This window comes from Tyto alba, unplaced genomic scaffold (assembly GCF_018691265.1).
Source record: "Tyto alba isolate M040663 unplaced genomic scaffold, T.alba_DEE_v4.0 Super-Scaffold_20000042, whole genome shotgun sequence".
Taxonomy (NCBI): domain Eukaryota; kingdom Metazoa; phylum Chordata; class Aves; order Strigiformes; family Tytonidae; genus Tyto; species Tyto alba.
The window spans coordinates 13186644-13214326 of NW_024881293.1; the positions used below are offsets into that span (position 1 = coordinate 13186644).

Sequence of the window (27683 nt, forward strand, 5' to 3'; positions counted from 1 at the left end):
CTCCCCCCCCCCCCGCATCCTCACCGCTGCTATGGCAGTTGCTGAGGGGGGGAGGCGCGGGCTGTCCCCCCGCGCCCTTCCCCGGCCCGGCTGGCCCCGTGTTCCACACGCTGTCCCCTCCCTGCGGCTCACGCGAAACCCCTTGGGTTTAAGAGCTTCACACCCTCCCCCGGAGGTATTTTTGCGGCCGGGTCGCCTCCGTCCAGGCGGCACCGACCCCGCTTCCTGGGGAAAGTTACGTTGCGCCGCAGCCGCGGAGCTGCCGACGCCGTTTTACACGGCAAACACACACACCCAGCGGCGACACCGCGGGGGCCGGGGGAGGGGATGGCAGAGGTGTGGCGGCGCCCGGCAGACCTGCGGGCCCGCTCCGCAGCGGGAGAAAGATGCGGCTGGAGGGGGGGGGGGAGAGCCGGAGCCCCGCGGCACTCGCTGTCGCGAGAGAGTCGCCGACTCTGACGGAACGCGGAGGCGGCGGCGCCGCCCTTCCGCCAGGGGGCGCGAGGGCACCGCGCGGCGGGGGGGGGGGGGGCGCTCCGGCCGGCTGGCGACGAACTTCTCGGTGGTGCCGGTGGAGGCGCTCCGCCGGGCCGGCAGGGGGCGGGGCGGGGCGGGGCGGGCGCTTCCTGGCGGCGGCGGCGGAAGCGGCGGCGGCGGCCGGGCCGGGTCCTGTGTCCCGCCGCGTCCCGGACAAGGCGGCAGCATGTCGGTGGCGGGGCTGAAGAAGCAGTTCTACAAGGCGAGCCAGGTGAGGCACCGGCGACCCGCGACCCCTCGAGGCCCCCGGGTTGGCCGTCTCGCTCTTACCAGCGGCCGCTGCTCCGCTTCGGTAACCCCGTTACCGCCTCCGCGGCTCGGTGGTGGCCTGGTACTCGCCGTTACATCCCGATCCGGCGTCCGCCGGCCGTTGCCCCCTCCCGGTGTCAGGTGTTCCCGCGGGGTAGCCCGTTCTCCTACGGCGGCTCCCGATTCTTTAGGTGTCCCCCAACATCCCCCGGCTCTCCCTCGTCATCCCGGGGCTCCGCGTGTCCATCCCCACCCGCCGTGGCGGTGCCAGGCCGGCCCCGTGTGGACTGCCGGTGGGGCGGGCTGCCGCAGCATCCCTGGGGTGGCCCCTTGGATGCCCCCCAAGCCCTTGGAAGAAGGTCTTGGGGCCGGTCCCGTACCCCCGGGGGAAGTTGGGTGCCCCCCAAACCCTTGGAAGAAGGTACCGGGGCTGGTCCCGTACGCCCGGGGGAAGTTGGGTGCCCCCCAAACCCTTGGAAGAAAGTCCCAGGGACGGTTGGATGCCCCTCAAACCCTTGGAAGAAGGTCTTGGGGCCGGTCCCGTACCCCCGGGGGAAGTTGGGTGCCCCCCAAACCCTTGGAAGAAGGTCCCGGGGCTGGTCCTGTACCCCCGGGGACAATTGGGTGCCCCCCAAACCCTTGGAAGAAGGTACCGGGGCTGGTCCCGTACCCCCGGGGGAAGTTGGGTGCCCCCCAAACCCTTGGAAGAAAGTCCCAGGGACGGTTGGATGCCCCTCAAACCCTTGGAAGAAGGTCCTGGGGCCAGTCCCGTACTCCCGGGGACAATTGGGTGCCCCCCCAAACCCTTGGAAGAAGGTCCCAGGGCTGGTCCTGTACCCCCAGGGGCAGTTGCAGGGACCCCAGCAGAGAAAATCATCTGCTGTGGACCAAAGGGTCCCGGATTTGGGGTTCAGGCCACACCTGAAGTCCGGGTGTGCTCCCCACCTTCCCCCAAAATGATGCGTGTGCACAGCACGGCGAGAGGACGGATCCAGCCCGCTCAGCCCCAGCCCCGCGCTGGCTTGGCGAGCGATGCCGGAGAAACACCTCGACAGCCCAGAAACCCTCGGGCTTCCTAAACAGAGCGGGATTTTTAGGAGAAAAGTTTTGGAAAGTGGCGGCCAGGCGGGGTTCAAGGTCGTAGCTGGGAATCACCGGCCCCGTTAACCTCGGACGGCAGCTGCAGCCCAACCTCGGGAAGCTCCCGCTTCCTGGGGAGCAGCTGGCGGCAGGACCGGGAATGGATTTGGGGGTTGGCGGGGGAGCCCGGAGCCCCAGCCCGCAGGGGAACTGGCCAGAGGATGTTGGAAAAAAAAAACTGGTCAGATGTACGATTTTTAGCCAAGCGAAAATTGATCCTGTAATCGATGGAGTTTATGTTGTCCTAAAGTGAAGATTGGGAAGGGTGGCTCCTTGCAGCTTGGGGGGCTGTGGCTCTTCCCCCCCAGGATGTGGGAATCTGCTTTTAACGGGGTTTGTAAACACCTTCTCCCTCATCTTCTGCATGAGGGGGCCCGTTCCCAGTCCTCCTGACCAGAGTTTTCCTTCCTTCAGCTTGTGAACACCACTGAAATCAACTGTCAGGAATTTTTTTTTTTTGTAATGTATTTTTTGAACAATTCATGAATCACAAATACTCCTTGCTTCCCCCAATCGCTGCTCTTCTGCCCTTGCTTTAAGTTTAAGATGAATTTAGCACAGATCTACAGGCACAGAGTTTAAACCCCTTTAAGCTCAGCCCAGGCATGTTTGCTATGTGCATTGCCTCCTTTCTTGGCCATGTTTGCAAAAAAGCATTTTGCTTAAACAGCAGAGCAAAATAACAGATTCCTTAAGTCATTCCCCCACCCCCTTTCTCACAAACCCCTGCGTCGTGGGTTTTTTTACAACTTCCATGGGCGAAGGTTGTGTTGAAAACTCAGCGTAGGAGGATTTTGCTGGCGTGGATGTGCCGTGGTGGTGTTGCAGGGCAATTAGAGGTGAAAGCTCATCGATGAGTCAGGAGTAGCGTATTTCTAAAAATCTGAAAACATCATTTTAAAACACCTGATGAAACCCTTCTTGGAAGGAATTATTGTGGAGTGAAGTTAGATGTGGTCTTCGGTGTTTTTTTTTTTTCCCCACTGCAGGTGTCTTTTGTCTTAAAAGGACCCTTTTTGGCTGCCTGTGGAAAAATTAAACCCAGTGCAGCTCTCCAGAGAGAAGTAGCCCAACGCACAGGCTTGGTAGCCCGCTTGCCCCATGTGCGTGTGCACGTACTTCACTTGAGCGCTTAGCCTGCGTTTGGTGGCATATTAAATTGGGAGATAAGGTGTATTTGCAATGCATTGTGTGTATTTGCACCTGCATCATGACTTCTTTCACGGATCCTGTTGCTGCAGGGTTTTGGCAGCTGATTTCATCCGAAGAAGCTGGGTTTGGTGTGAGGTTTTCTACCTGTATCGGTGAAGTGACTCACTTTGCAGGGACACGAGGGGCGCAGTCCTCTTTTGGAGGTGCTGCCACCCCCTTTGCAGTGCCCCAATGAGGGGATACAGGTAGCTGTGCTTTAGAAATGCTCTACTGGAAACCGGGAGTGACAGGTTCCAGTTCGGCCATTTTTATGTGTTCTCTCCCTTCCCTTTCCACCCTCCTTCCCTTTCCCTCCACCGGTCCCACTCCTCAGCCTCCCCTTGGCTGAAGGAGAGGAGGATTAGTTATTTTTTGGCTCCCTTAAAGCTATCAGACACTGCCAAAACCATACATGTGGAAGATCTTTCTTAAAATGTTATGTTTCGTTCCACGTCTGTTGTTAATTGAAGGAAAACGGAGCCAAGACCAAGGTCTGCAAGGAGCTCAGCACCGCTGGAGCGGCAGGTTTGGGATCCCCCCTGCTTCCTCGCATGATGAGGGGGCCAGTTCAGCCTCCTCGGTAGCCCAAGGGAGCCGGGCTTGGCTCGTGGGCTTCTGCTGTCTGATTCCTGCGGGCCCACGTCTTCCCTGGGTGAGGCAGCCGGGCGCCCACACACCAGAGAGAGCAGAGATAGTATCCTGTTAAAAGGGAAAAAAAAAAAAAAAAAAAAAAAAATCACGCTGGCAAATCCTGCAGATGGTGAGCAGTTCTGTGTGTGGATCCAGAACAGGTTTTGCTAGTTTATAGCAAAATGTTCTTTAGAAAAAAAAAAAAAAAAAAGCTGTAGAAAACATTCTCGCAAAAGGAAGGAGGAGAAACAACAACAGCAGCAGCTTTGAGCTCCAGCATCACGAGCTGGGAGCGGGGTGGGAGCAGGTCCCTGCCTGCAGGTACGAGACAGTCTGGTCCCAGGCTCCATCCAGCCTTGATCCTTCAGCAGCCATTCGGACACGCAGGAATTTGCACAGGGATGCGGTGTAGGAATGGCTTCGTTCACACTGTTTGCTTTTTATACAGCCTGATGGACGTCTTAAAAACCTGTAAAACTTCCCGTGAACCGCTGGACAGGGCAGGCTGCACAAAGCCGGGCGCCTACCTGCGCCCTTGGCGCGTGAATCTGATGCTTTCTGAGTGCCAGTGGGTTTGTCACTGCTTGGACGTAGAGCAGCAGCCCTGCCTGGCACCGGCAGCGTTATCAGCCCCGGGTTTGAAGGGACAAGCCCGAGGGTGGAGCAGCGTCTGTTGTGATACGGTGTCGGGTAAACGTGTCCCCTCCCTCTGTGACAGCCTACCTGGGGTTATACAGCGCCTGACAGCGTGGAGGCAAGAGGAGCAGCACAGCTGGGGACGGGTCTAACCCGGGCAGTGGTGTGCAGTGCCCTCCTGTATAGCCCCCGTCGGTGTGGTATCGCCGTGGATATGTTGGGTGCTGCCCCGTGGGTACGGGGAGCATCCCCCTCTGCAGGGCAGGGCAGGTGAGCAGCTCCTCTCTCCGCAGTCCTGACTCAGCAGGTGACCGAGGCCCAGCAAGAATAAGCTTGCCAAATACTGTCATTTCAGGTTATTACGGAGCCCTTCTGGGGACGCGAGGCCTGTTTTTTGTTTTTTGTTTTTTTTTTTTTTTTCCTGTCTGTGGTTCGGCTCGGGGAGCAGACTCAGCCCAAGCAAGGGTGAGCGAGGGAAGACGGCATCGCTTTTTTGAAACGGGGCTGGTATTCAGCCCAGGGCGCCGCTGTCATCCCGAACAGGATTAACGTGCTCCCAAAGCCTGTGTGGTCCAAGCCTAAACCCTGCTAGGCCTGCCTGGGCTTAGGAACCGGGGTAGCAAGCAGTGGCTCATGCCCTGCTGTGCCTGGCAAGTCCTGGCCCAAGACAAAGACGAGCAACCTTCTCCTCCACATGCAAAATACCGTTTTCCGAGACAGGGAGAGGCGAGTGCTAATTAAAACTAGCAAGCCCTTGACATGCGTTCTTTTTCCTGAGTTTGATGACTGCTCTCAAGGCTTCTGAAGATATTTTTGAACGTGAATGGCTACCGCTTGCTTTCTGCCTGGCCTGGGATGTGCTCTGTGGCCTCCGAGAGCCATCTCAGCCTGGAAGGACGGCGCGATTCCCAAGCTCCGTACGTCGGCAGCGTACGCTTTCCGGCCCGTTGTTAATGAGCCCGAAGAGGTTCCTTCCCCGCAGCCTGGTGCCCAGGTGCTGCGATGCGATGGCATCTGCTCAGAAAGCTGAGGCAGAGGAGTCTGTTCCTGATGAGTTGCCTGGGGACCGTTTGGTGACAGGGGACAGAGCGCAGCTGCCGTGCAGGGATGGCATTTCTCCTTTTTGGTTTTTTTTTTTTTGGGGGGGGCTGTTTTCTGGGGTTTTTCTTTGTTTGTTTTTTTTTTTGCCTTCGTGGTCATTTTCTCTTGCCAGTGCTGGATTGGGATTTCTTTTATTTCTCCTTGGTTGAGGTTCTTTCTGCAGTGACTTTTCACTGTGCTTTCAAATGTGCTTTGTTTCTTCCCTTTCCCAGATGATACCTTTTAACATTAACAGTTACTTTTTTTTTTTTTTTTTGAGCTTAAGTCTGTCCTAGCATCTGGCTCTCTGGGGCTTTCTCTTGTAGGCATGAGATGCCTTTCCACTCGCAGCCTTTGCTCTGCGTGCAGCTGGGCAGTGGGTTTCTTGGGACGTCACAGATGTGCTGTGCAGCACAGGATCTCCCATTGGAAGAGAAATGGGAAGCGCAGTGGGCAGGATAACCTTCCGTGTGGAAAACCAAACCCACAAGGCCCCTGTCACTGGCCAGAGCTTGTCTGTTGGTGCCCTGTCTTGCTGCAGATGGGTTTGATTGTGCCTGCCCTCCAGCTCTAGCTCGCTCCCACTTTGGTGGAGACTGAAACACCCCGAGTTTGTCCACACGTTTTCGCTCCATATCACTGCTGCTGGTGTTTAAACCGCGGATGGCGTGGGGCTGGAGAGGATCTGGGGTGCTGGGAGAGCAGAGGGGTCGTGCTCCTGCTGCCAGCTCTGCTGCGGGGCAGTTACTGCAGCTGTGGAGAGATCACACAATGACAGAATGGTTTGGGTGGGAAGGGACCTTCAAAGCTCATCTAGTCCAACGCCCTGCAGCGAGCAGGGACGTCTTCAGCTGGATCGGGTTGCTCAGAGCCCCGACCAACCTGAGCTTGAACATTTCCAGCGATGGGGCATCCACCACCTCTCCGGGCAACCTGTGCCAGTCTCTCACCACCCTCATTGTAAAAAAATTTCTTTCTTATATCCGGGATCTTCTAGATCTATTGGATCTTCTAGATCTTTGCCTGCTGCAGCTTTTTGCCCAGTGGATGTGAGCTAAGGCTCTTAGGACAGTGCCAGTGCCCAGAAACATTAAAGCGGGGCACAGTCCCCCAAGAGAGGCCAGTGTCTGCTTTGCAGTGGGCATGAGAACTTCGTGCTGACTTGCCTTGAATCCTCCAGCAGTTAGTAAAGCCAAGAGTGGCCCTGAGGTGCTCTGTGCAGTGACTTTTTTGCTTTTCCAGAAGGACGGTGTGAGAGGTGCAAGCATGTGCAGGCAGCAGTTTGCGCAGGGCTGCCTGCCCGGTCCTGGGGTGAAATCCTGGGGAAGCCCTTGCTGGTGCACTGGAACTGCAACTTCACCCAGGAAAGCACCCAGAACTGCCAGTGGAGGAATCGGGTACCCAGATTGAGGGCTGAGGTGCTATTTTGGGTTCACATGTTCTTTTTGAGCTGTTCTGATGAATTTTGCACACCCGTGCCGTGCTGCTGGAAGGGGGTTGGCCTGTCCCTCAGCAACAGGGCCGGAGGAGCAGGAGGTGCTGGGAGCAGGTCGCTCCTTGGATTTTCTGCCACAGAGGTGGCCGTGCTTTGATGACAAAAGCAGAACGAGGACTGGGTGCTGTGACGACACGGTGAGCCAGTAATTCCTGCAGGAGGTAGTTGACAGTGTCAGGCTCTAAGTTCCTTATCTATAAATGGGAATTTGGACTGGGGACTCAAGGGGTTTTGCTGATTCCTGCTTAGCCTGACCTCCCCTCCCAAAGCACCTGGTTTTTGCTCTATTAATATTAACCTGGGCTGGAGTCCTCTGCAGCTTCCCTAGTTTATCTTTCAATATTAATCTGCTCCCGAGGCTGGAGGAAAGTTGGATTTGCTTGAGCGCAGTGTGATGTCCCACCTGCTCGGCTTGCCAGCCAGGGTCCATCCAGGAGGGAGCTGTGCTCCACAGTCAGCCTGAGCATCCTCACCTGACACCCTGAAGCCCCAGGGAGTTTGCTGTCGCTGAAGATGGGTGTTTCAGTGTTGCACATGTTTGCAGATCCATGTATGACAGGTGAAAAAGTAAAGGAGGATGCATGTTGGCAAACCTCTTGGAGAAGGGGACTAGACTTCAGTGCATCCCTCTTCTAGCCTCGGTGATAACTGAACACTTACAGAGATGCCTGCTGTCACATCTAGCTTAAATGGCTGCGTGCAGGATATTTGAATATTAACTCCCTCTCCTTTTCCTGCATGATTTGTTGTCGATGAAATGCCTAGCGTGGTGACGTTGTTCGGCTGGTTAATCATTGTCAGCCCCGTAACGGAGCAGTTTTCAGCTTTTCTCAGTATTGTTCAGCCTGTCTGGAGTAGCAGGCACAGCATGGCTCATGTCTCTGCATCAGTTACTTTAACTTGGCTTTTTTTTTTTCCCCCCCTTTTAAGATTGCTTTCACAGCCATTGGGCTCTAATAGTAACGAGAACTGAGATTCTTGGAAGGCAAAGACAGAAAACAGCAGTGGAAAACTCCAGCTCTCCATACCCTGCTCTGTTTGCTCTCCTTCTCGTTTCTAGTGCCAAACAGGGAAAGTGTTATCCCGCGTTTGCAGCTGGGGGAATCTGGGATGCAGGAAGGATACATGACTCAGGGCTGGAGGGGGATTGTGCGGCATTACGAGTGCTGATTCCTCGTCGTCATCTCGCTCTGCGTGGTCATGCCTGCCCATCTGCCTTGGGGCTTTCTGTCTAAAATTATCCATTTATCTAACTATCTGTTTTTGCAGATTATGGGTGAACTATTGAAAGTGGACAATGCCAAGGGGGATGGTTTCTGGATGCGGTGGAAGGAAATCCTTCCTCCCCTTTCTCCCTGCCAATACTTTCCTCCTGGGAAAGAGCAAAATAGGGATGAGATCAGGCAGGCTGGCTTGTAAAAGCTGATTCATTTCTTTAGCACTTTTTTTTTTTTTTTTTCCCCTCCCTCTCTCCCCCGTCCCTACATATGCCAGTGCCTTTTGCCAGGGTTTGCAGCCCCATCCAAGCCCCAGGTGGTAAAACGAGAGGGACAGCAGCCCGTGCTGGGAGCAGGGCAGCTCCTTCTGCCCAAAACTGCAGAAATACCAATAGAAAAATCAAAACGGAGGGCTGCCTCAGCAGGCTTCTTGCCCCTCGGGGAAGGAATTGTGTGCAGTGGGGTGTGAGGGGTTATTACAGGACCTGAGCCTGCTGCAGCCTGCATCGATGTTGCTGTCCCTTCTGGAGGAGGCTGCTGGTTTGCACCACGCCCGAGCAGGCTGCCGAACTACCGAAAAGACTAGAAATAAAATAAATCCGTAATCCAGAAGGTCTTGGGTTTGTAATGCCAGCTGAACTCATTCACATGGAAACTCAGTGATGCATTTAGACACTGATGCTGTTTCATAACGCTCCCGCGTTACAGAGGGCTGCGCTTGTGGTCCTTTCCATCTTTGTAATTGCGCTGATTAAATCATCAGCCTGAGCTGTGAAGTCAGGGGCCTGGAGCTGGAGCGTGCGGGAGGTTGCTCCTGTCAACGGGGGGGTGACTTTTCCTGCAGATCTGCTCCCTCCTGAGCCATGTCCCCCCCAGTGCCATGGCTGCATCCCAGCCTTGCCCCCGGGGAGCAGAGGAGTCGGTGCAGAGCCGAAGCGGAGGGGGAAGGATCCGGGCTCTTCTGGCTGGGAAAGCCCCACAGCATCACGTAGCTTCTCTTTTCATAAACTGCTGCGTGACGTGACTTAGTGCAAGATTCAGCCTTTCGTGGCTTCTGCCTGTGATTATAAAAGCGATGATTAATTTTTTTATTTTTTATGAAAGGTTTCCTGTTCCTTTTCCCCTCAGCCCCCCCATCCCTTTAGTCGGCGATCCCGTGGCTTTCAGGAACAGGTTCCTGTTGACAGGAAAGGGCCGAGTTTGGCCCAAGCTGGAGGGATAAACAAGCTGCTCTTGGGATCCTCTCCAGCAGCCACATGGTTTCACTGCTGGATGTGGGTTTGCTGATAGAGCCTGGCGAGCTCCTCAAGCTGCCGCAGCGCAGGCTGGGGCTGCCCTGGGGGGACACACACCGGCCCCCCGAGGTCCTGGACCTGCCCTGCTGCTCCTCTTGCAGCAGATGGAGAGTCCATCAAGACAAAGTCTGGGTGGCTCTGGCTTCCAAGAAAAGCCGTCTAGCCCATGGCGTGTGTAATTAGCTTTGTTGCCGATTCCTTATTAATAGAACTAGTCTTTTTTCTTTTAAAGCCACTGGGAATTTTAGAATCTTCCTATCTTCTAAAGCCTGGCTATTAATAAAGGTCATGATACTGTTACTAATTAGATTGCTTTTCTGCTCAAAAAAAAAAAAGATGAGTTAAACGCATCTCCATAATGAAATTCTGTCTTTCAGACAGAAGATAAAATTTGCATGATTAAACCTTTAAAGGGCTTTATCTAATTGAGAAAATGGTTCATAATTCATCTTAGAGCTTGAAAACCAGGCTGTATCACCTTGTTGGCCCAGGCTTTTTATTCATCAGTGATAATTTGTTAACCGCTTTCTTGACCAAATCTGTTTTGGCTTTACAGGACTAGCTATATTTAAACTTAATCTTGGCACCTTTGTGACGAAAAAGGCAGAAAAATGGTAAACAGTTGTCTAAATACGACACAAATCCACTGTCTAACAAGGTGCTGTTTGTGCCAAATGTGGTGGTGGTTGTTTCCCGCCCCCCCCCCCCCCCTTCCCCTGATTTTCTTCACTGTAAGCTCTGTGGTGGAGCATTTAGAAAACATCTTGTTTGTTGGTGACGCGTGCCTGTGCACATGGGTTTGGCTGGACTTAGGGGGCACTGGGCAGGCACAAATCTGGAGTGCCAGATGTTGCTGAAGCTGTTCTTGTAGTAAAGCTCCTCCTAATTGTACTGAGTGAATTTTAAAGACCAAGGGAGTCTGCGCTTTTATGCTTGACAGGGATAACATCATTTAAATATTTTCTACCCGAATTTCTGGTACACCTATTGCTCTGACCACAGGGCAGAAAGGCAATCGTGTTGCATCGATGGTGTCATCTGCAGAGTGAAAGCAAACTGCAAGAGCTGCGAAGGATTTTTTCACATTTAAACCATTCTGAAATAAGTGTTAGCAAGTGTTAATGATGTGCAGCAAGAAAAAAGAAATCAGTTCAGCGTCATCTTGCATGATCTGGAAGCATGACAGAGTACCTGGATGTGGAGAAGGCCCCCATGCAAAGCTCTTTGAGGAGCTGGTGCAGGAGTTTGATCTGGTCCAGCATGCCCTTGCTGGATTGCTCCTGGCAATCTTACGGACCTCTGTTCACTTGTTCCCACTTTCCTTTTCCTTAGGATGCTGTGCTCTGGTCTGATAGCCAGTAAGTTCTTCCTAGTATTCAAATTAACAAGGAAAACGCGTATTTATAGTGTTCTCAATTATTGCTCTCCCTCTTTGATGTTTGTGTACACTGAGATATCGCTAGATCCGTCCTGGAGTTTTCACTTGGCCAACACTGTCCTTGTTGAATGTGCTCTGCATGGGGCTCCCTCTGTCCCCTCCAAGCCAGGAGGAGGCTTTTCGCCCTCCCCTTTGATGGACTCGAGCTCACCTTGACTCTTCCCTGAACTCATTAATGCCGTCTGCCACCCAAAACTGAACGCAGCTGTGACTAAATTTTGTAGGTAATTGCTCTACATGTCCCATCAGCTCAGTTTGATCTCGTCATGCTGCAAGTCCAAAGGTGCTTCTGCCTCCTTCCCCATTCCTTCATAGTCTCTAGGCTCTGTTGCTTTTTTTTTTTTTTTTTTTTTTTTTTTTTTTTTTTTGTGCTGAATGATGCCAGTGTCACGCACCCCCGGGAGGTGTTTTTTCATCTGTCTTGGTTTGCACAGGGAGCAGAAATCCTGTCTGCTACTTTTTTGCAAGCTGTCCTGGGGCCATGGTGTTTTCCCCAGGGCCATACAGGTGTCATAAGCCCTCTTGTGCCTTTTTTTTTTTTTTCCCCCCGCATCCTTTTAGTAAAATCCCTGGGAGCAGCATGCAGGCAGATGGTTGGGGTTGATCCTCCGTACGCTGACCAAAGGACAGGACTGCCGAGTGCTCTGCCTCGCTTTGTCATTGAGCTTCACAGAAGAGGAAACCAAGGGTTGCAATTACTAGGAGGCACTTCTGGTGCTTTGTACTTTTATATCACATCTAATGAGCGGCTCCAAGTCTTAAATGCAAGGAGCTGCTCGCCTTTTTCCCCTGGGTCTGCAAAGGTCGGGTGGAGTTGCTGAGGAATGATGGCTCAGCAGCTTTGCAAAAGTCAGGCTGTGATTCACTAAGGCTGTTCCGAGATAGGACATAGGGAGGTTGGGCAGGAAATCTGGATGCAAGGCAAATATTCTACGTTTCCCCTCGGTTTAGTGGACTTCCTCTGAATTGCTGTAGTCAGTGCAAGTGGGTGAGGAGAAGGGCATCACCGGGGGAGAGAGGGGAGCTGCGGCCTTTTTTCCTTACGTGGTTTTGTTTTCCCGGTTAACTTGACCCAATTATATTATTTTTTTTTTCCAGCTGAATAGAAATTATGTCTCATTTGGTACAGAGCATGTGAGAAGTAACAAATAATAAGAGAAAATATTTATTATGCAAATGGCTGTTGCTGACTGTTGGGAGGTGCCCCCTTCCCTGCAGCAAGAACATTTCAACATTTCAAGTGTCTCCCTGTGGTGAGAGCTGCATATTGAAACCTTTCTCCTCTGGGGAGAGTCTGCTTTTAAGGCAGGATTGTGCCCTTTCAGCCGGCTGGCCCGTCCCCGGCTCGGCATTAGCCAGGGCAAGCAGAGATGTTGGATTCTGCTCGGGGAGGGGAGGAGGCACCGTCTGTTCTCCTGCTGGAAGAGTTAGCTTGGGGGAGCACTGAGCTGAGCACAGAGCCTCAAAATCAGGGATCTCAACCAGGATTTTAAATACTGTCATGCTACAGACAAGGAAAGGACGAATCCCCGGAGGAAAGAGGCAGCGGCTGCATTGCGGTGCATCTGTGTGCCCTTCTCTGGCCTGAGCTCTGCGAGTGTGACCTGCTGGCTGCTGCTTAAGTTACTTTTTTTTTTTTTTTTTAATTCATGCTGTCCTCATTCCTCTGAGCCCATCTGCTGGATGGAGATGAGTCATTCGATAGCACTTTGAGTAGGTGATTTGACAGGTGGCTCCCTAGAAAGCTGTCTTTGCATGCAGCAGCTCTTTCTTTGCGGTTTCCATATGATAAGATTACAACCTGAGGTCACTTTGAAGGCTTTCTGCCTTGTCAGGAGGGAAGGGAAGGAGCTCTTCATTGTTCTGGGCTGACCTTCCTGCTCAAAATCGAGGCAATTCCTCTGGCGCTGGGTGGAGAGTGGATAGATCCCCATCTCAGATGGTGAGGGGGTGGAAAGCTCGGTTTATTTCTAGACACGTTTTCCTGGTGCACGTGTCCGGAGGCAGCAGAACACCTCTACGTGCCTTTGCACAAGTACATCGCTGGTGCTTGGGTGGTGAATCTTGAGTGGGACTGGCCCTCCTCGTGAAAGATGGCAACAAGAAAAATAAAGGCAAGAAAGTTCAGGAGAAGATTGAGAGTCGGGTAACAGAGTAAAAGTATTCCTGTGAGCTATTTATCGGGGAGACCAGACAACTTAGGTGGCCGGTGGAGCGGTCAGGTGCCCCAGGACAGGTTAGATCGATGGAAAGGCTGACGTTAGGAGCCAGCAGCAGGGTCTTGCTCAGAGAGGCAGGAGGGTGAGAGCTTCAGCTGCCCTTCCTCTTTCTCTGGTTTGCCCCAGCCCAACGGGGATGTGAGAGATGGTGAGACGGTGTCTGCCGAGTCACATCCACCTTCTGTTTTTAGCTCTGCTGCTAACCTGCTCTTGACAGTAGGCAAATCGCTTCCTCCCGTGCACTTTCCTCTTCTAGCACTTGTTGGTCTTCTCTCCTTAGAGTGGCAGCTTTTGGGGTGAGAAAGTCCAGAGGGTGCAACAGTGCTCAGCCCCGCGAGGACCACGGAGCTGCTGGGTGCCTCCAATCCCTCAGCTATTCAGAGCGCAGGAATCTGCTAGGGAACGTGCCTTCCTCTTCGTTACAAGACTAGTGGTAATTGTTCATCCCCTGTTCCGCACAATAAAAGCTTAGATCTGTTTTCTTCTCCTTAAAGTAGGTCAGAAGTTGCTCAGATTAGCGAGCGCTTTGCTGTGGGCGTGCCGATCTCTCCTTAAACTGGGGTGTCTGCTGCCTCTCAGCAGCGTCCTTCCTTAAGAACGGATGCCTTCCATTTTTAATTAAAAAAAAAAAAAAAAAAAAAAAAAAGCTTAAAAGCCTCTAAGGAGGCAGAATGCAGTCAGATCTACAAAGCTAACGTGAACAGACAGAACTGCAGGTGTCTGGGGAGAAAAGGGGTGTGCGCAGCGTTCAGGCTCTCGGGTTTCCATCAGCTGCCTCTGCTCCATGGGAACTGGCCGGTCGTCTTGTTCCCGGCCCCGTGTGCCTGTGGAGAGGAACCCGAAACGGCGAGGCCTCGACACGACGTATGCATGCTCTGGATCCCAACTGGTGTCTGCCATCGGACCAGCACCTTCCAGCCTTGCCCCGTTTCCAAGGATTATGCCAGGAAGGTGACAATTAACTTTTAATGAGACACTTTGTGTTGGCACGGCCAGGCAGCACGTCGGAGCTCAGACATCTGCGGGGGATTGCCAGCGGCCTTGAGGCACCTCCCAGTACAAGCTGGTTCTGCAAGGAGCCTCTGCTGTGCCCGAGGTGTGCGGGGTGCTCGGGGAGGACCCCCGGGCATTTTCCAGGAGCTGCAGCTGGCCTTCGGCACGCTGGTAGAAATGGAGAGTGTTTGGAGGAGGCTTTTCTGGGGCGCTGCAGTCCTGCCATTGCCGAGCCCACACTGACTTACAGCTGAGTGACTAAACCCATTTACTACCCATCTATTTTAAAGCTTAAATACACACGCAGCGACAGAGTAAATTGTCACATTGGCTCCGTGGAGCTGCGACTGCCCAGCTGCCTCTTACACTGAGATGATAAAGTTACCGGTGAAGATGACCGAAAATTACACTTAATGGCAGGGAGTCATGCCTTGCTGAGCTGGAGCAGTGGCGATGGCTTTATTTAGCATTTATGGAGCATCCCACAGATCTGTGGCACTGGGCACAGCTGAAAGTGGGCACAAGCGATCCCAGTTAATCCTGGTTTTCCTTAATTACTGCTTCTACATGTCTCTACCAGGTTGTCGTGTTGTGCTTAAGCCCTCTTTGTCTGACATTCAAAATATTTACAGCACCTTTTTAAATTATTTTGTGGACTGGCTTTTTCCACTGGACTTGCTCTTTCTTGATGCAGGGAGCCAGGGTAGAGCTGCTTGTCTGTGGGTTTTTTATTTCTGTTGAGAGGCGGAGAGTGGTGGGGAGGAAGAGGAAGGCTTTGCTATGCCAGCATCTGGGGGGATAAGGTTTTCATTCTCCTGCAGGCAACTGTTTTGAATGCAAGGTTGGCATATGTTTGATGTGTTATAAACAGGACTGACTGTTACGGAAAAAGAAAGCAAGTATAAAAAAATACGTATTTTTTTGTGTTTCTCTTGGTATGTTTTGCTTGTTTGAGACTGAGGGAGTTGGGGATAATTGCCCATTTTAAACTTTCTAGAGGCTGAAGAACAGAATATCAAAATCAGGTATGTAGAGTCCCACAGGAAAGCTGCTTATAGTAGAAAATGACACAAGCGTCAGGCTCCCGCATCCGCAGGTTGGGCAGACGAGGACTTTCAGAGTGGGGTGTGCTGCAAATCTGCCCTCCTCTGGGTTTCGAGGTGCCTTGCAGGTGCTCCTCGGCTGGGGGAAGTTTAATTGATGGCATCTTCCCTCTGTTTGTCATGAATTTTGCTGATGATGCTATACAAAAATCTCTTTTTTTTTTTTTTTTCCTACGCATCTCACAGCTCTGCCAACAGCAGCCCCTGGGAGTGATGCAGCAAGGCCACGGTGCGGAACAGCCCATGCCACTGCACTGAGCTGGCACTGCCCATCTCCTCTCGGGGAGCAGCTTCATCTACTCTTCACAAAACCTCTCCAGATCTTTGCTCCTAAATTTATCCAGGCAAATCCTGAACGAGTACACCTGCGCATGATGAAATGTTCTGGGCATGGGCTTGTGCTCCTGGCAGGAATGTTAATGGGGGTGATGCTGCAGCGAGCAATGAGGGAAATGCGATTTTTTGGGGTGGGAGCGGGTGTGTCAGGGTCCTTCCCCAGGCCTTTGGGATCTGTTTGGGTTCCGGTGATGGTGTGGGCAGACTGTTACCTGTCTGTCTGATCCATCTGGTTCATGTAAGGATGCCCAGTGCAGTATAGCAAGGGGTGGATGCTCAGATTTCTTTATTTGTTGCAAGTTGTCCCAGAGCTGAGCAGGTGACAGGAAGAAATGATGGGTTTTGAGGAGGGGAGCGTGGATTTTGTCATAAGTTGGGAGGGGCTGCGCCGCCCCCCCTTGCTTCTCTCCCACTCCCAACTGTAAAAGAGAAGCCCTCTTCATCACGCCTTTCTTCCCTCTCTGTGTACACATACCATTCCTGCCTCTCCCCGTAGCCAACCTCCCGCAGCAGTAGTTAGTTTAAACAATAGGTCTTTCATTTCCAAAGATCTTCCACCATGGCCAGCCCTCCGGTGGGTTTTAAACAGCGAGGGGAAGTCGGGATTGTTTCTGTTCCCACGCCCCTGCAAAGGAAACAGATGGAAGCCCCCGTGAGTCGATGCTCTTTAAAATGAAGCTGCAGAAACCGCAAAGCACAGTTGGGAGCAGCCCGTCGGGGGTAAGAAGCGGCCGTATCTCATCCCTCTGGATTAGCTTTCCTGGCTGGATGCCGTGCTCCTGGTGATGCTTGCTGGGGTGGGAGCCACTGCACCCCGGCACAGCGCAGGAGCACTTCATCAGCCTTGAAATAAATGCACCTCCCTCCTCTCTGATCTCAGGTCGGAGCTATCTAGGGCATGTTTTAACTGCCGGTGTCCTTTTAATTAAACACGGATGGGAAATGAGGGATTGATTCCTGGCTTCTCTGTTGGAGGTTGCGTGCACCGTCTGCCTCAGCCCTTTTCCCCCACCCTGCAGCGTGGTTTGGTTGGGATGCCAGGTAAAAAAGCCATCCCATTTTGGAGCAGTTTTTAATCTCGCTGGGCCGTGACGCCCAACAATATCGCCTTGTGCTAATATTTGCTTTAGGAAGCATTTGGCTCCGGCTGCTGTGGCAGTGCAGCTGAAGGCTTCTGCTCTGTCGCAGCGCCCTGCTCCCCTCTCTGAGCTGTGACAGGGCTTGCTTCAGGTTCGTCCTTTTAGTGTGTCTCCCATCCTGGCAGGGCTGGGAGATTAAAGAAACCAGAGAGTATAAACTTGTTCTCATCTTTCACACCAAGCCAGCTGATGCGCCGCAGCGTAAGCCTGCAAGAGGGTATTTGGGCCGCTGAATTTGGTTAAAGATTTGCATGTCTTGCCTTGCCAGCCCCTTCCCTGGGTTCACATCTGTCTTAGTTGCAGCGTTTGCGAGAGGTTAGGTCCCCAAGGAGGGCAAGACGGACATGTCCCAAGTCTCCTCTTGGCTGTTCAAGAAAGAAAAGCGCCGAAGAACTGTCACCACATCCTCAAACCGAAAGCCCCTGGAAGAAGCTGTGCCGGGATGTGCACCGGCAGCATTTCACTGACCATCTTACAGTTCACTTGGATGCTCCAGGCAGCGCGTGGATGCTTCCTTCCTCTCCCATCCTGCGAGCAAAGGGCGAGCTTCCTGGTGAACTTAACGCTCCCCTGAGAAAGGCAGCTGCTTTTTTCTGCCAGCCTTCGCAGGCTCTTTGCAGGCGGCGTGAGGAGATGCACGAGGTGGCACTTGGAAACTTGGCTCCCAGTCGTGTCGTGAAGCTCTAGGTTAAACAAGGAGCCGGCGAGGGCTTCTCCTGGCTCGTGGCTTGGCTAGCGCCGGGGGGGAATCTGCATTAGTTTGTCTTCCTGCCTGACAGATTTGGGAGTGTGGGGATAGAGATGGAGCCGCTGCGGATGGCACACAGTCCCTCCTTCTTTCCTCCTGTGATGAAGCTTCCCAGTTTAATTAGAGCCAGCAGTGAGAGAACCTCAATCATCTTATTCCTTCACAGCAGGGCACCAGTAGCGTTTCTTGGATGTCAAAAGGAGGATTAAATTAGTCTGCAAGTGAGGGGTTTTTTTTCCTCCTCCACATCTCTTGGCTCTCTGGGAGGGTGTTAAGCCTCCAAAATCACTGTGGTGATCAATGCCTTTGACATGGCATGCACTCCCTGATTACAGCAGAGCTCCCTGCCAGAGGGGTTATTTGCAGCTTTCTGGGCTGCAAATCTGTGGGTGGGTGGGTGGAGAAAAGCAGGAATGGAATTACTTGGGATAATAGCACCTTTCCCAGGTGTATTAATGAGTAAAGGAGGTTTGTGGAGGTGCAACCTTCCCAAAAGCGATCTGTGCCCTGTTCCGGCTGCGGAGGCTGCGGGACTTTTGGCAGGGGACAGGCGATGGCAGCTGGGAGCGAGCTTTGCTCTGCTGAGCTTGCCCTGGCAGGCAGAGCAACTGCTCCGTGGGTTTGTTTTTTTGGTTTTTTTTTTTTTTTTCTCGACTCGGTGTGTCTAGAGAGGAGCGTGTGCCTCCCCAGCTTGGAGCCGGCTTGCCAGGGTGTGTGCTGGCACCCCAAGCGCGGAGCAGGGGTCCAAAAAAAGCAAGAAATCTCGCTCGGATCAGTTGCCCATCTGCAGGCAGCTATGGACTGATAATATCCCTTCGAGCCTCCTCTGTGTGCTCGCTGGACACGGCACGGCAGGGTGCAGGGCTTGGGCCATCCTGGCACGTTCTTGCTGGGCCTTGTGGGCCTGTAAAAACCTTATCTGGGGGCTAAGCAGGAGAATGAAGTCTGGAGCTGAGCTGGGAAAACCAGGAGAGCAGCAACCTTTTCCTTTTTCCCAGTGTCTAAATGTCAAGGGTGAACTACAGCAATCCCTCTTTGTCTGGCATCTCGGGTCCTCTGCTCAACTGTGCTTCCTCCAAAAGAGGAAAAAAAAAAAAAAAAAAAGAAGGCTTCCCTTGCTGCAGTGAGGCCCCGAGAGGCTCTTGCCTCGTTTGTCAGCCTCGTCAAACCCTCATTTTACCCCTGCAGTGATCGATGCTGCGCGGCTCCGTGCTGAGCGGTCGGTTGGAAGAGCTCTCCACGCTCCCCAGCCTCTCCTCCGCAATCTCTGCGCTGCCTCGGCAGCGTGGAACGGTTGCTGACGTCTCCCCACCGAGCTGCAAGAAGTTTTATCAGCCCTGGCTGTGCTCTGAGCAACGATGTTCACGCTCAGCGCCAGAGCTGGGCGCTTGGCGTACCGAGGGTCTTGGAATACGCACGTTATTTTTTTTTCCTCCTCCCTGTTTTGGGTTCTGGAAATGGGATTTTGCTGAAACGCTGAAGATCTTGTTGTTGTTTGTAATAGCAAGCGTTTCCTCTGCGCGTCCTGCTTGGTAGCTTCATTGCGGGGGGCCGAGCGCTGCATGGTAGGTGCGAGCACGCGGAGCGGAGTGGCTGGCGTCGTGTCTCCAAGTGCTTTGGAAAATGGATGATTACCTAAAGGCTTTTTCCACCCCCGCCCCGCCTCTTCCTCAAAAAAATAAGGAATCATTTTGAATCTCCATGGGAGCAGGAGGGTTCCAGAGGAAGAAGGACTTGATAAAATCAAGTATTTGATGTTGAAGTAAACAAACCTGTATTGTTCGTCCAGAACTGGAGTTTTGACTACAAACAGGAGAAATCCTGACAATGCCCTGCGGCAGGCGTCAAACGCTTGGGAGTCAACGCCAGTTTCCTAGACCACTTTTGATGTCTGTATATGTAATTTGCTATCCATTTTGGACCAGTTTGGGGCAAGATAATCACTAATTTTGGCTGATCTGTATGTCCCGCATCCCCGGGTGCTGCCACTTGCTTTACCACACCAGCATGGGGCTGGGAAGGAAATTTTCCTCTCCGTTTTGGGCTGCAGGGAAGGCCACTTCTGGGTGGATTTAATAAGGCGCTTATCTTTCAGCTCGGGCGATTGAGTGTTAGGGAGCAGGGGTCTTTTCTTAGACCAAGCAATATTTAGAAGAAAGCTGATAAGCCCTTCACACAAGTAGCCAAAAGCAGCCCTGTCTTTACAGCTTGTCAAACATCTCACCTTTTCACTAGTTTTAGAACAGGCGTCAGAGGCGCTTTGATAAATGGATTTGAAAACTTTACTGTAGCTTCTGCAGATCTCTTTATGCTCCGCTTACAAAGAATTCAAAACTCCCATGCCCTAGATCCTGAGCTCCTCCAGCATTTCCCCTGGGAGTGATGGTTTAGGGCTTTGAGAGGTCTCTGCTCTCTCCAGACTCTGTTCTTGTGCTGGCTGCTGTGAGCAGAGTGTGTTCATTCTCTCTTCACTTGCGTTTTGCCGTGTGTGAAACCGAAGCCTTGGCTCAAAATGGAGTCGAGAGACAATTCCGCTGCTTGCTTTTTCCAGCGAGTGTTGGAGTTGGAGCTGTGTGTTGTGATTTAAGGAGCTGTGTAGCTTCTGTTGTGTGAGGAATATCCTGACTGAGCCGTGCTTTGGGAGGGTAGGAGACACTTGGATTTTTAGTGGGGCAGTGTTAGCAAAGAGCCACGTCTTTTCAATGTGCTTTGGGCTGTTCCTGCCACTGCCTTTCTCTTGCAGACGCTCTCTGGATCACCCCTCTTCCCTTTCTGTCCCAGGGACTTGCTGCAAGGAGCTTTCACCAGTTAGTACCATGCCTGATTCCTCCTCCCTTCTTTTTCTACAGCTGGTCAGTGAGAAGGTCGGAGGGGCTGAAGGGACCAAGCTAGACGATGACTTCAAGGAAATGGAAAAAGTGAGTAGGAAACGAGAGATCTCTAAAATAGCCTATCTAAACTGTTTGTGACTTTGCTGACACCCTGAGCTGACCTTCACGACTGCTGGGTCATCTTGTCTTTCTACAGAAAGTGGACCTGACCAGCAAGGCGGTTACAGAAGTATTGACCAGAACAATAGAGTACCTCCAGCCGAACCCAGGTGAGTGCCTGGACCTCTCCTGTCCTCCTCCCTCTGTCCTCGAGTTTTCCAGGGAAGGAGGCAGAGGGGGCAGAGAGGCATCAGAGAACCTTTTTGGCCCTGAGATATTGGTCACCAGCCCACATTCAAGATTAGGTGACTCAGGTGAAGACCCAGATACCCCTGGTGCCTCGTGCTGTGTTCCTGGGCTGTAAGATGCAGCTGTTGCTGTTGAACGGTGAAAGAGCAGACACATTTTTAGCCTTGCACCTAGAGAGGCCCTGAAGGGGACCTGTTTTTCCAGGAGTGTCCGGAAAAAGTGGTGTCTCCGGGCTGGGAAGGGATGGCTGGCTTTGTAGGCATTGCTTCTGGAGCTGCGTGCTTCCAGCCAGCCCGTTCAGAGAGCACTCCAGGGACGATGGGAGGGCTGGGGAAACTCCTTTGGCCTTCACTGGTGAGCTGTGGGGAACTATTTTTGCTTGCTGTCTTGGAAAAGAAACTTCTCTTTTCGTAGCAAATGGTATTTCTGGTAGATGAAGACAATAGGGTTTCTTGGCTTTGGGTGTATCTTTGGAAGGGGAAAAAAAAAAAAAAAAAAAAAAAAAAAGTTGGCAGTGGCCAGCAGCTGCTGGCAAGTCGAAGTAATTGCAAACACGGCTGTGGCTGTTTCTGTGCCAGCTTCCAGAGCCAAGCTAACCATGCTCAACACGATGTCGAAGATCCGCGGGCAGGTGAAGAACCCCGGCTACCCGCAGTCGGAAGGGCTGCTGGGGGAGAGCATGATCCGATACGGCAAGGAGCTGGGCGAGGACTCCAACTTCGGTGAGTGTCCCATCGAGCCAGCTCCCCCCAGGGGCATGCGGATGAGATGGAGAAGGCTGCTGCCAAATGAGAGCCTGCTTCCAAGCTGTTATTCTAAATTCTGGAAGGGTCTGTGTGACCCTTTGCATCGCCTGACAGGACTGGGGCTAAAAGTGGTTCCAAGGCTTCCACCCAGGGCGGCTGGGGTGGGCAGAGCCCAAGTGTCCTGGATCCCAAACCACAGCATTATGTGCAAAGCCACCTCTTAATGCTGTCTTATTAAACGCTGAGATAAATTTGCATGTGAGAAAAAAATGCTTCCTCGCTTCTAAACTGAACAACGGTGGTGTGGAAACTAGACTGAGCGAGATTGAGAGTTTTATGGTGCAGTTTCCAGCCAGAGCTCTGCTATAGGGAGGCCGTGGCCAAGAAATCGTTTTGCGTGGCAATTTCTCATAACCACGTGTGACTTGCAGGGAGGAGGGGGGTGAAGCCTTTCAGTGACGTCAATTTTAATCCACTAAAACATCAGCCTGTGCACGTGACAGACCCGGTGCAGTGCACAGCTGTCTGATGGCTTCCAGTGCAGGGAGGAGCCTTCTTGCCTCAGGAGAATTAAAAAGCTCTGGCCGCTTCTGGACTCTCAAGAGTGTCTCTGGCCAACTCAGAGCCCTGCATCTCTCTTGGCTTGCAGGAACCAGAGTTGTTACAGAGAGCAAGGGGGAAGGAAGTTTTTAGAACAACACACCAAACCTTGGTTTCCTTCAATAGCCTCTCTTTAAAGGAACACTTAACTTGATAAATGTCTTTGTTAGTACTGCATCCCTCCCTAGGACAGGTTATCTGGACTTATCACGATTGAAATAACTCTTCCTGTATATTTATTTTTTCTGCTGGACAGTAGAGTGGTGTTTTCACTTTACCCTCTATTTCACTTGTGTATTCTCCTCTGCTAATGTAGTGCTGAAACGGTCAGTTTGCCAAAGCTGCACAGGAGTAATTTAATCTATAAATGGTTTCCACTGGAATAAAAAGCCAAGACTAAATATGCTTTGCTGCAAGTCCATCTGGCTTAACTGTCATTGTGGCAGGAGCCTCAGAAAAGAATTGAAACTAAATAGGTTTCAATAAGCAACTTTGAGCTCTGTAATTCAGAGGGGAGGAGAAGGGATAAGGTTGGCCGGGTAGAGGTTAGTGTCAGAAATGAATAAAAGGCTGCAGGTTTGCTGCCAGCCAGCATCTGGGGAAACTTGAAAAGTTGGTCAGAGCACTCCGGACTTAAAATTGTCTGAACAAAAGGATAGCCAGGCTGGATCAGACCGATCGTGCCTCTGCCCCAGGCTTCTCTTGCCAGCCGTGGCCAAGGAGCAGAGCAAGGTTAAAGCACTGCATGGCCAATTAGCAGCTCCGCAACTCCCTGAGCTAACAGGGAGTTTAAAAATACTGATTTTTTAAAAAATATTTTTACCTTTTCCTTCCTCTGTGTAGTTGGTAGAGCTTGTTCCTGGCTTGCAGAGGGAAAAAAGGAAGCATGTTAGTGAAGTGTCTCGTGTGGAGTCCGTACCAAGAGGCAATTGCCTGCTCTCACGCCGGGCACTGCTCGCTCCGTGCCAGGCTCGGAGATCTGCTCCAGATAGAAATATGGGGGCGTTGGACAGGGGACAGAGCTTGCACACGCTGGGTGTCTTGGCAGAATGGCTCTGCATGCATCCGCCACACAGTTTAACTGGCTGGCCCCTTCTCCCTTCTCCCCTTTTCTTCCCTTCCTTTTCTCACTCGAAGGCGATGCGCTTCTTGATGCTGGCGAATCTATGAAGCGGTTGGCTGAAGTGAAGGACTCTCTGGATATTGAAGTCAAACAAAATTTTATTGATCCCCTCCAGAACCTGTGTGACAAAGACCTGAAAGAGATCCAGGTAAACACCTCGATGTTTTTCCCTCCTCCTCACCTCTTTCGTTTCTGGCCTCTTCTCACTATTAGTGCACGTAACTGCTTGCTCTGTCGTGGTGGGAACCAAGGACTCGCATAAGTATCGGGTCTGTTCCCCTGCACTGTGTGTGCTGTCTCTCTCCGGATTCACGAGTATTTCCTCCCTGCTCAGCACCACTGCTGCTGCTGCTCCTGAGCAGCTCATAAGGCTGGATGCAGATTTGAACGGTTCTTCATTTACCGTGTTTTATGGAGGATGCCGTGGGAGTATGTCCCAACATGCATCCTGGCCTTGCTGAATTTGGTTCTTTGGGCTGTGAGCTCCCAGCCGTGCTAGATTTGGGCTGCCTGGCATTAAATTTCACAATGTTGTCTCTATTCTGTTAGTAGCCTGGGTCCTACAACATAACCTTTCAAGTTATGAGCTAGCTTCCTCTAGGTCTCTTAGGCAGCATCTCAAGAAGGCCCTTCGGTGTCTTGCTGGGGAGACATGGAGCTTGGTAATTCTCCTGTGCTGCCACAGAGACAAGTCCATGCAAAGCACGGCCAGGCTTTGTAATAGGATCCATCCCAAACTGTAATTCACAAAGCAGCTCTCTCAAGTGAATTTTCGCTTACAGTCGTGTCCCAGATAAAATAACTGCCAACTACTGTTTCAGCACTTATCTGTACTCCAATTCTGCAGGCTGCCATAGAGCTAATTTAAACAGCCCTGCCCTAAGCAGTCAGGAGATTCAATGCCCAGAACTTGTATCCCAATTCCTCATCTCCAGAGATCCCCATTGCTCCTGGGGAGCTGAAAGAAGCAGGCCAACTCTTCATCTTCCTGAAAGGCTTGCATGGGGAACAGATCTGGGCTGCTCCCTGCAGTGTTTTCCTCCAGCTCTTGGCTGGAAGGGGGTGAAATCACATCCTCACGCCGATTTGTTGAGGGTTGTTTCTCAGTAAAAAGCCACCACGGGCGTGGCAGTAATCCTCTGCCAAACTGAGTTCGGACGGTCCGTTCCTCCCGGTCACCTCACAGCAGCCCTGCCTTGCTGCTCTTTACCTCCTGGAGCCTCTCCAGAGTCTGAACAAAGGCGGGAGCCACAGAAGCGTGTGCTCTGAGATCACGTTTCTGAAACAAACTTGGCCTGTAACTAGAGCTGCCTTCCAGCAGGAGAGCTTGGCTGCTCCCAGTCTGTGGCTTTTCCTTCTTTTCCATTACTGTTCATAACCACCCTCTTTCCCAGCACCATCTCAAGAAGCTGGAAGGCAGACGCTTGGACTTTGACTACAAGAAGAAACGACAGGGCAAAATCCCTGATGAAGAACTTCGACAGGCCATGGAGAAATTTGAAGAGTCCAAGGAAGTAGCAGAGACCAGTATGCACAATCTCCTAGAAACCGATGTGAGTGCTTGGGGAGAGTGTCGGCTCCTCTGCCCTGGGCTGAGAGCTGCTGGGTGGGTTGCGTACCCGAGGGTGGGATCTCTCCGAGGCACGCAGAAGTTAGACACCAATTTCCACTCTTGTTTTTGCGAGAGTCGTTTCGTTCTTTGAAAACCCAGATCTTGAGTGCCCAGCATGTGGCTTGGTGGGCCTCTTACCCTTTCTGTAGCCCCTCTTCCTGATCCAGCTCTTGGCCAGAGGAGAGGCTGTGGCTTGTACCAAACAGGTCTCTTCTTAGTGTGCTGGTGGGAGAGAGTTTGGGCAGGTAATGCAGCTTACTTGGGAAGGATTTGAACAGGTAGCAAAGCCCAGAGAGTGGTAGGAGGTGTCGTGTCTCTGTCCTGCTGAGTCTCGGCCAGTCCCTGACCTCTGGTGTCTGAAATCCCAAACCTTTTCCTCATCTCTCTGGGGAAGGTGCCTTTTGTACACATTGCCCAGTGTAGTCTCAGCCCCCGTGTGCAATGCAGGAGCCTTCTGTCAGCTGGGCAGCACCATTCATCCCACCTTGGTGTGATTCTCGCAGATCGAGCAGGTGAGCCAGCTCTCAGCCTTGGTGGACGCCCAGCTGGACTACCACAGGCAGGCAGTGCAGATCCTGGATGAGCTTGCGGAAAAACTCAAACGCAGGTGAGTCCCCGGGTGTGCTGTAGGCCACAAGCTCTCCCTGTGATACTCGTCTGTAAATACCTGACCATCTCTCTAAAACTGTCTTCTGGCTTCTTGCAGTCGCTAGAGCTGCAGTCCGAGCCTCCTCCAGGTCGGAGGGAGCAATGCCAGCTGCACAACCCGCTTTCAGCGACAGGCACGTTCTGACACCTGAAGCAAAGCCTCTGTGCTTGTGCCGTGGGCTGAGCCCTGCCTGAATCGGGGCGTGCTGCTCCCAGGGAGGCTGGAGTTGAATTTGGTGGGGTGGAGAAGGGTGAAATCCCCTCCATGCCAGGGCTCCTTGCACTGTGAGCGTTGAGGGTGGGAGCGTCCCCCAAGAAGTGCCTTTTGGCCAGACCCAGGATCAAATCAGAAGTTGCATCGTGCTGTTGGAGCAGACGGCTCAGGTGTCACGAGCTGGATGTGCCTGTCACCCTCTGTCACCTGGAACTGCCTGGCCAAGAGTCTTTGTGCCCTTAGCTTCAGTTGTGGTTGAGGAAGGTACCTGGACATTGGCCATGGTCGTGGCCCAGGAAGGTCCATGTTGAGGGCTCCCAGTTGCTCTGAAGGTCAGTGCAACGTGGTGGGGATGATGTGGTGGTCACAGGCCCGTGGAAAAACACCTCCATCAACTCCTTAAAGGCTGGCATCTGTGAGCCTGCCTCCAGAACCCTCATTTTCCAGCAAGCCCTACTCCCTTCTGCCTACACGGCAGCCTCTGGGTAGGCCCTGCCGCAGATGCGGCGCTGCCACACGCGCTCCGGAGTTTTGAGCCACGTGAGTGGGCGAAAGGCAGATGGGTGTCTGGCACGCAGGAGCAGGGAGAGCCACGGAGCTGCCTGGCCTTGCTGCTCTCCCTGCCCCTCCTCAAGGGCCTGACCTCCGCAGCAGCCCCTGGGGAACGTGTGGTTGCTGCCGAGGTGCCAAGAAACACAGAGGGGTGGTTGAAATGCCGAGCGAGCTGCATCCACGTGACTGCCGTGACTTGCACAGTTCTTCCTGCTGCTCTGTCTCACCTGAGCAAACATCTCCCCAAACCCTGGCCGAGGAAGGAGAAGTGTTTTCGTTGCATCTGGGGCTTCCCTGTGGAGCCGGGGATTTGCCTTCCCCAGCCTGGCGCAGGGTGACTTGGACAGAGCCAGGGCAGCCTCTCCTCTTCTCAGGGCGATTTGGCGATGCTGCCCTGTTCTTTCCTCGCGGAAGAAACTGCTGAGTGGATCCTGTGTCTGCTTTGAATTAAGACTTGCTGGGAAGATCCTGCCAAGTGTGAGTTTTCAAACTGCAGCACGAGTGTCCTCTGCTGGCCTGAATTGCCTGAGACAGCTCCGTAGCAAAGCCTGGGGCATCTGGCCCTCTCCAAGGGCCAGGTCCCAAACCCTGGGCAAGATCCATCTTCAAAAAGCCCCGGAACGGAGGGTTGTGCAGATTCTTGTCTACAAACCAATTTTCTCCCCTGCGTAGCCACTGAAGAGAACAAATATGTTGATCTCATCATATTCTGTTTCATATTTCAATTTATCTGCATTTCTTTCCCTTCTTTCCAGAATGAGGGAGGCCTCCTCACGTCCCAAGCGGGAATACAAGCCTAAACCCAGGGAGACGTATGACTTTGGAGACACTGACCAATCTAACGGGGGCTTCTCTTGCAATCCTACCCCCAAAGTCTCAGGTAAAGTTGTCCCGTGTGTGTGCACACACAGGTGCCTCCGGAGCAGCCTCCTGGGGTTAGAGGGGAGCTACTCTGCCTGGAAACGATGTTCCTGGTGTGCTGGGTGTGCCCCGCACGAGCTGGGTGGCTCTGAGAAATGTCAGAAATGCCTCTCGACTCGGGCTGTCATCTCCTGGGGCCCAGTAGCCTTCGTTGTATTGGCTTTGGGGATGTCCCAGTGGGGTCCCCAATCCAGGCCGCTCGCCTGTAGCACCCCCCAGTCAGTGCCAACAGTGGCAGACAGGAAAAATGAAGCATCTCTCGCTCCCTCCCCGTCTTCCATCACGCTGCATCCGTCCCTCCCTGGTCCCGGCGAGGCAGGCGGGTTTCTAACACAGCATGTAGGCCGCCCTGTTTCTCCTAACAGATCCTCCCTTCGGCCCCTGCCTTTCCCTCTCTCCAGTTCACGTTGTTTTAAGCATGTCTCTTTTTGTTTGGAAGCAGCTTCCTCCTCTTTCCGATCCGACAAGCCGTCCCGGGCCTCCGTCAGGAGTATCCGTGAGTTTCCTCCCTCCGCACTGCATGATGTGTGACCATCTCTCCCCGTCCCTCCTCGCTCCTCCTTCCGTGACGCTGCTGCTTGGAGCTGCTAATACCTCCGTGCTGAGCCTGGCCAGCAAGACAGCTAAGCTAAGCTGAGCTAA

The 27683-nt window shown here is 52.7% G+C and overlaps 1 protein-coding gene across 3 annotated transcripts in view; it reads left to right on the forward strand.

Moving 5' to 3' along the window:
• Window positions 1-619: 619 nt before the first annotated feature.
• SH3GL1 (SH3 domain containing GRB2 like 1, endophilin A2) overlaps window positions 620-27683 on the forward strand; it is a 30447-nt gene continuing 3383 nt past the window's right edge. The window contains exons 1-9 of one of the 3 annotated variants that reach the window (XM_032993942.2): window positions 620-748; window positions 20296-20364; window positions 20474-20546; window positions 21204-21347; window positions 23109-23242; window positions 24489-24647; window positions 25210-25313; window positions 26876-27000; window positions 27484-27537. In XM_032993942.2, the coding sequence (XP_032849833.1) occupies window positions 704-748; window positions 20296-20364; window positions 20474-20546; window positions 21204-21347; window positions 23109-23242; window positions 24489-24647; window positions 25210-25313; window positions 26876-27000; window positions 27484-27537 (907 nt within the window). In that variant the 5' untranslated portion in view covers window positions 620-703. Of the gene's footprint in view, window positions 749-20295; window positions 20369-20473; window positions 20547-21203; window positions 21348-23108; window positions 23243-24488; window positions 24648-25209; window positions 25314-26875; window positions 27001-27483; window positions 27538-27683 lie in introns of those variants that run through there. The other 2 variants (XM_032993943.2, XM_032993945.2) reach the window with 2 other exon arrangements.